Source organism: Ananas comosus, linkage group 10 (genome assembly GCF_001540865.1).
Source record: "Ananas comosus cultivar F153 linkage group 10, ASM154086v1, whole genome shotgun sequence".
Classification (NCBI taxonomy): domain Eukaryota; kingdom Viridiplantae; phylum Streptophyta; class Magnoliopsida; order Poales; family Bromeliaceae; genus Ananas; species Ananas comosus.
In genome coordinates, this window is record NC_033630.1 from 9,062,948 (window position 1) to 9,071,207 (window position 8,260).

The following is an 8,260-nucleotide window of genomic DNA, read 5'->3' on the forward strand; positions in this document are numbered from 1 at the left end:
GTATTCGTTTAAAGAAAATGATGTAAATGAAAATGGTGAAACTATTGTAATAGCTAGTAAAGTACTCTCTTTATTTCACATGCTTTATCTTGTGGATTACTTACTCTTTGTTGTTGCTGGCACTGTTTGTGCCCTTGTGAATGTGTATGTTTAGAATTTAAATTCCTCGGTAAATTCTTGTACACATTCCTGTTGCTGAGCCTTGGGCGGACAGGAGAGGTGCTGTCCGTTCGGCGGTCCGACGGCGCGCCCGAATCGTGCCAAATTGGTAGTGGTTTCGGGGCGGGGCGTGACAGTTCACCCACCAGTAATCCTCGTTGTATACCATCTCTATGCCATGAGTTTTAGCAAATGACGTGCTAATGAATGAATGAGATGCGCCTATATCAAATACTGCTCTAGCTCTAGTGCCTTTAATCACAATTATACCTGCCACGACGTTGTCGGGTGGTGCAGGCTCCTGCTCCTCCACCTGAGCGGCAAGACTCGGCCGCTAGGCGCTCTCGATCCCTCTGGCTGACACGGTGATGACGCGCGCCCAGCCGACATCACTGGTGGTAACCCCGCAAGCTGTCTCGGGGTAGACGGTGCTGATGCCGCCGTCGGCGCAGACGACGTCCAGCTCGGGCACTCCCGAATAAGATGTCCCGGTTGGCCGCACTTGAAACACTTGCCATCGCGCTGCGGGCAAGTCGACACTCGGTGCTCACCGCCGCAAATAACACATCGAGGAGGTCTCTAGTTCCTCGACTGCTGTCGGGGATACCGAGGGGGTTTCTTAGCATTCGGCTGGCCCCTGACACCACCCGAGATTCGCTTCTTGCCCTTGTCCTTGCTATCAGCCATAGCCTCCCTTTCTTTACGTACATAGGCGGTACCGTGCTACGCCCACAAAGCTCTATTGAAGACCTCCGCAAAGGTCGTCAGCTTCAGAATCTGCACCTTTTCATAAATCCTCGGTTGGAGTCCTCGCGAGAACCAATCAGCCCGATCCCGATCATCTCTAACAACATCGGGAACGGAGTCGATAATGTGGGAGAACTCTTGCTCATATTCCCCCACCGATCGGTCGCCCTGTCGCAACTTGCGAAACTTTTCTTGCAACCTCCGCTTCACCGTGTCGGGAAAGTAGTTCGCGAAGACTGTTCTCTTGAACTCCTCCCATAGCACAAGCGGAAGACCGGCAAGTCGATCCCGCTTAACTCGTTTCCACCACACCATCGCCGCCTTCTCAAGACAATGGGTTGCAAGGTATACTTTGTCCTTCTCCGAGGTATTGAGATCCTCGAAGAGCGTCTCCATCGAGTCAATCCACGACTCCACGACCGCTGGCTCCAACAAACCGCCCTCGAAGGTAGGTGGGTCGAACTTCTTAAACTGGATGAGAGCCGCCAACGTGCGCTCCCGCTCCGCCTCTACCGCCGCACTATCGGGATTTGAGATTCCCGATCCGGCCGGTACTACCGTAACTGGCATAGCCGCAACCTGCTCCGCCGCTAAACCCTCGACCGCAACAGGGGGCGCAGAAGGCCTGACACCCGCTTGCGTCGCCGCCGCCTGTTGTCGCTCAATAGCCTCTTGGAGCCTTTGGATTTGCTCCCCTTGGCTTCGCATAGACTCTGCTTGCTGCCGCACCACTCCAATAAGCGCAGCCACTTGATCCCTAAGCTCTCCGCCGCCACTCGCTCCGGATCGCTCGGGCTCCGCACTCGGCTCCTCAGGCATCGACCTTGTCTGCGGTCGTCCACGAGGTGCCATTGCTTCCTGAAAAGAAGCAACTCGCATTAGCTACATGACCAACATTATTTGACCATACCCAATTCGGCGAAAGCAACTTATACATTCGTTCTCGCCCCAAGCATCATGTCGTCGGCCGCCTGACACAAAACAAGGAGTAGGAAACAAATGAAAATTAAACTTAGCCTTTAATCACATTAGAGACGTCCCAACTTAACCCAATCACATGCTTTCGCTAATTTTGAATCCACGTCACTCACGTTTCCTAGATCCTTAAGGTCTTCCAATCCTAAGGGTCTCTAGGTCCATTCCTATTCTTTCACTCGAGTCTCTGATACCACGATATCGGTCACGCCCCGGGATCGATACCAACTTGGGTCGGCCCGAGCACGTCAAACAGACGCCGAACGGACAGAGTTTCCTCTATCTGCCCAAGGCTCATCACCTGTATATTTTCAAACAAGAAGTGCACTAGCGTAAACATACACAAACGGCTTACACGAGGGTAAGCAATAGCCATGAGTGAAAGTAAAGAAATAAACATTTGCACAAGTACTATGATTCAGTTCTGATCACATACATTGCATTTAACCTCATATTCATAATTCTTTACATTGCTTGCATCATTTCTTTTACATCACATTTGCTCAAAATAAACTTTACAATCTTTCTTTCTTTGCTTTATACATCAACATCTTAAATCATCGAATACAAAAGATGATAAAAGGGTATACTACTAACAAAATATAAAGCCCGACTCGGGTGGCCACTGTCTAGGGTGCGATACCTTTACCGCGGTTGCTCGCCGGCTCGCTTGGTCCCGGCTCTGTAGAAATAGTGGGGTGAGAACTACAACAAAGTTCCCAGTGGGTTCGGCCCCAATCTCACCGACTTTCCCACTAGGACTAACTCAGGCATAATAGAAAGGATAAGCAGAATAGTAACAAAACTATAATCATGATACTAATATGCCTGAACAATAAAGCAAGAAATATGCTCAATGTAAATTATGCAAGTATGCAAGTTCTTTGTTATTTACTCTTTATTTTTTAATCTTTGTTCTTTGTTCTTTGTTCTTTAATCTCACGGCTAACCTGAGGGTTTCGCCACATTAACTTGCCCACATTAAGTCCATCATCGCGGGCCCTCAGCTGCCTCCCGCTAAGACCGTCCTCGGGTTTACTCCAACCCGTGATGCAAAACTCCGGAGCGCATCGCTCGAGGGGGAGCGACCGCCCTCAAGCACGGAACTCATAGCAAGTATGATCGATCCTTAATTCTAAGGTATATAGTTCAATCATTGTTCTTTAACTTTACTCGTTCTTTATGCCATACTTTGCATTAACTTTAATCTTTATCATTGTTCTTTTCATCACATTGATTCTTTGTTGCCACACAGTAACTCTAGTGTCGACTATATACTTTCGAATGCCACTCGATCTATGCTCTTGTGTCACTTTGTTCTTTTATCTCATTAGGTTCTCACATTACCTCTCATGCATATATAGGGTGTTATAAGTTCTCAACCAACTAGAAATGCACGTGTACTCACATCATGTAACATTTACATAATTATCATCACATTTTACCCTACAATGCATGCAACAACATATACATAAATGCTCAATTAAATGACACATTAGGCATAGAAGGAATTCCAACAAGTTTGGATAGCACCACCCACCTTGTAGGCTTACTTAGGTGCTACAATAATTTTCTTGGGATTTTTAGACTCCTAGTTCTTCTCCTGCGGCAAAACGAAGCCCTATTAGGTCATTTTGCTCATATCTTTACATTGGCTTTCGTAACGTTAATCAGAGCGCACCAACGCATCGGAATTATCCCCAATTAGATTTCTAGAGGGTCAATTTCATTTTAGAACCTTTACAAGCAAAAGCCCCAATTTGGGTGCCCTAGCTCAACCCACATCAAAACCTAGGGTTTGATCTCATTAGGAAGCAAAAGAAGCTTCAATCTACTCTAGAGACTCCATAAAAACCATCCTTAGTTCAATCCAAAACCTAGTTTGGATTCTACCATGAGAGGGGTGAAGCTCACCTCTGAGCTTCATCACACAAACCCAACCCATGGTTTTGATCTCATTAACAAGCAAAATAAAGCTTAAAACACTTATTAGGCTCAACTAAAACTATTTTTAGGTCACTTAGTTCACATTCTAGGGTTTTACCATGAATAGGGTTCAAGCTTACCTCTAAGCTTGCTCCTAGGTTGCTCCAAAGAGGAAGAAGAGGAAGTGGCTTCACTCCTTAGCTTCTTCTTCACCCTCTTTCTCCTTTTCTTCTTCTTTTCCTTTTTCTTTTCTTTCTTTTCCTTGTCTTCTTCTCCTCCTTCTTGTCTTCTAGAGAGAGAAAGAGAGAAGAGAGGGAGTGTGAGGGGGAGAATGAGAGGAAAAAGCCCTCATTGCCCTCAACTTAACTATTGGGTTGCATAAATGCAAATAGGCCCCTCAGCTTTTATCTTATTAAACTGCTTGAACTGGGCAGTTTTCGGGTTCGGGGACCGGTCTTCCCGACTTAGGACCGGTCCTAAAGAGCTCTCCCCGCGGGCAGCAGGGCGCATGCGCGATGCAACCGGTCTCTCACTAGGGGACCGGTCTCTCCCCGTAGGGACCGATCCCTCCCCGTAGGGATCGATTCCCGAGAGGTGGTTTTCTGGGACTTTGCCGATTTTCGGCCTTTCTCATTTCTCACGTGTTCGGGGACCGGTCTCTCCCACCAGGGACCGGTCCCCGAGAGCTCAAAAACTGCAGTTTGCAGATTTTTGATTTTTTAGCTCTCGAAAACCTCCCACAATGTACTTTTGATCATTTTAACACCTTCGGACTTTGCGAAGTGTACCATCCTCGCACTTTGGTCAATTTGACTAAAGTTCGATATTTATTTTTCAAATTTTGCGTATATTACAATTTGTGAGCCTAAACGGCATGACCGTGAACTCGTAGTGTCCATACCGCGTGCGAAACGCGGTCTTTTGCACATCCTCTGGCTTTATCTTCAGCTGATGGTAGCTAGACTGGAGATCTATCTTTGAGTATACTCGTGACCCCCGCAACTGATCAAACAAGTCGTCGATACGGGGTAACAGGTACTTGTTTTTGATAGTGACCTTGTTCAACTCATGGAAATCCACGCAGAGTCAAAATGTTCCGTCTTTCTTTCGCACAAATAAAACCGGGGCTCCCCAAGGCGATACACTCGGCCTGATAAACTCCTTGTTGAGGAGATCTAGCAATTGAGCCCTCAACTCCTTCAATTCTGCCGGTGCCATACGGTATGGAGCCTTTGATATCGACGCGGTCCCGGAAACCAAGTCTATCACAAACTCGATCTCCCGATCCGGCGGAATCCCCGATAACTCCGCGGAAAACACATCCGGGAACCCTCGGACCACCTACATACTCTCAAGTGCTGGAGTCTCCCGATCAACCTCCACAATGGTCGCCAAATAAGCTGCGCAACCGCTGCTAACTAGCTTCCTCGCCCTAGACGCCGACACCGTCATGGTGAAGCACGAGCTCTGGAAAGCTCGATAAGTAAACTCCTCCTATCCTAGCTTACGAAAGATAATAACCCTACTCTTGCAGTCGATAGATGCATAGTACTTCGAGAGCCAGTCCATGCCTAGTATCAGATCGAAATCCTTCAACCTCTTGAGCACCAATAAACGTGTCAGCATAATCCAGTTGCCCACTTGAACCGGACACGCCAAATACTCCTTCCGGATAACAAATGCACGCTCAGGGTCTTCAACCCGACAAGTACTCTTGCTTAGTTGAACCTCTATGCCATGCATCTCAGCAAATGGTCTACTGATGAATAAATGCGTAGCACCTATATCAAACATAGCTCTGGAGCTAACTAAAACCATACCTACCACGACGTTGCGCTCCTCGGCCTTAGTAGGTTCCTCGGCTTGAGCGGCAAATACCCGTCCACTCGGAGCCGATCGGGTCACCTCAGGCTGACGCGGCGGCATAGCACGTCCAGCAGATACAGCAGTAGGTGGAGCTCCTCCATAGTAGCCCAGAGTCGCTGGAGCTGATGCAATCGATGGGGCAGGCGAGGTCCTCCCTGGATAGTAACGACTCATATGTCCCGCCTGGTCGCACGCGTAGCATCTCCCCTCCTTCTGCTTGCAACATTTCGGGTCATGATCGCCGCCACAAATGATGCACCGCCGAGCCCCACGACCTTTGGACTGTGTTCGCAGGTACTTCGGAGGCTTCCTCGACCTCGATTGACCTCCCGAACCATCAGGGGCACGCTTCTTACTCCCGTCCTTCTCGGACGCTTCTCGCTCCTCATGAATGTGGGCATTGCCATGCTCCGCCCACAACGCCCAATCTAACACCTCTGAAAAGGTAGTAAGCTTGAGGATATGAACCACCTTATAGATATCCGGCCGGAGTCCTCGCTCGAAACAGTTGGCCCGGTCCCTATCGCCCCGCACCACGTCGGGGACGCAGCCGATGATATGTGAGAACTCCCGCTCATATTCTCCCACTGAGCGGTTACCTTGCCTCAGCTTCCTGAACTGATCCTGGAGCTTCTTTTTCTCGCTATCGGGGAAGTAGTTAGTATACAACAAACCCCGAAACTTCTCCCACACTAACGGCGGAAGGTCGGAAGACCGATCCCGCTTGATCTGCCTCCACCACACCTTCGCCGTTCGCTCTAAGCAATGAGTGGCGAGATGTACCTTATCCTTCTCCAACGTACAAAGATCATCGAACAGGGTATCCATCGAGTCAATCCACGACTCGACCATCCACGGCTTGACCTTCTCTCCGTCGAACACCGGTGGATCAAATTTTCGGAACATCACGAGAGCCGCAAGCGCGCGCTCCTTCTCCGCCGCTATCACCGTACCTTCGAGATTAGAAGTTCCCGAACTAGTAGCTACTACAGCCGGCACGGGCCGCGCTGCAACTGGCACAGCCACCGTGGCCACACCTCTGTCACACCAGGCACAACGACAGGGGGCGTGGGTCGCTCAACATCCGCCTGAGCCGACGCCTGCTGCGCCATCAACTCCTGTAGCCTAACAATCTGATCCTCCTGGCGCTGCATCGCACCGACCATCATAGAGATCTGTGCTCGAAATTCTCGCACTTCATTAGATCCTGACTGTTCGGGCACCTCGGGAGGTCGTGCCGGAACGGATCGCGTCCTAGGGCGTCCTCTAGGTGCCATAGCTCCTGACACGCAACAACTTGGTTAATCACATTAACCCGCTAACTTCTCGCAATCACGAGACAGACGACTCAACATCGAAATTGGGCGGAAGCACACAAGTGTACTCATTCTAGACTCTTAGCGTCATGTTGTCGGCCGCCAACACAACCACCTTAAGTCGAGAACTAATACCACTTAAATCTGTCTCTATCAACAACTAGAGACATATTACAACTTCGACCGAATCGAATCAACTTATGCCACCGGCATAGGTTCACATTCCACTCATGCACCTATAGCCTTAAGGTTACCGTCCTACGGTCTCCTAGATCCATACTAGACTTCTCTCTTTGCTTGCTTGCTCTGATACCACTTTATCTGTCACGCCCCGTGACCGCAAATTTGGTCGGTTCGGGTACATCGATCAGACGCCGTACGGACAAAACCTCCCCTGCCCGCCCAAGGCTAACAACAACGAGATCATGCATGTAAACAGTTGCCCAGGAAACAATAACCTCATACATGATCTAAGCAAGTACTAACACAAGCAATCAACAAAAGAGAGAAAACTCTAGCTATTACAATTCCATTCAACATATACATCGAGTTTACATTTTTCATCACAACTCTCCAAAATACATATACATCCAGTCCTCTCATCTATACAAGGTGTACTAATACATAAAGGAAAGCTGCTAGCTAACTAGGGCGCTATGCCCTTACCCTGGTCCTGGCCCGGTCCGCTCGAACTCGACCCTGCAACCAAAGTGGGGTGAGAACTACGAATAGTTCCCAGTGGGTTCGGCCGCCGACTCCGCCAATCTTCCCACTAGGTCTAAATAGGCATAAGTAGATAGATAGATAGATATGAAAATGAGCTGCTACAGAGTAACAAAACCTACAACATGCTACTATGCCTCAATATACAGAATGAATGCATGAACATAGTAATGTACTCTACTAACATAATACTATGTCTCAATCTGCATGATATAAAGAAAATGACTACATAGTAATGAAACCTACTATAAAGTACTATGCCTAATGTCTAATCTCATCTCGGCTAATCAAAAGGTTATGCCCAAACTCACATCTCAAATCTCGCCGGTGAGTAGACTCTGCGCTACAAACACCCGAGACCGCCTGCTGGGTAATCATGTTACCCAAACGCGACATCCACTCCGGAGCTCACTACTTGGGGTAGAGCGACCACGCCAAGGTTACACAGACTATACGAGTACGATCCAATCCTCTCACTCGAGGATAGTTAGTGCCTCTGTTGCACTAGTTCACATGCTACTACTTAGGAAATCATCTATATTCCTAAG

The 8,260-nt window shown here is 48.5% G+C and overlaps 1 protein-coding gene across 1 annotated transcript; it reads right to left on the minus strand.

Moving 5' to 3' along the window:
- Positions 5,302 to 6,839, minus strand: LOC109716218. Its single transcript, XM_020241549.1, has 2 exons — positions 6,722 to 6,839; positions 5,302 to 6,626 (listed from the first exon to the last, which is right to left on the minus strand). Exons 1-2 carry the CDS (start codon positions 6,837 to 6,839, stop codon positions 5,302 to 5,304), a joined length of 1,443 nt encoding a protein of 480 aa, XP_020097138.1.

Bases quoted from the DNA above. Each gene is read 5' to 3' on its own strand.
- LOC109716218 (XM_020241549.1), bottom strand. From the start codon at position 6,839: ATGGTCGGTGCGATGCAGCGCCAGGAGGATCAGATTGTTAGGCTACAG. The intron at 6,627-6,721 runs GTGTGACAGAGG...CTAATCTCGAAG, and splicing joins GCCCCCTGTCGTTGTGCCTG to GTACGGTGATAGCGGCGGAG.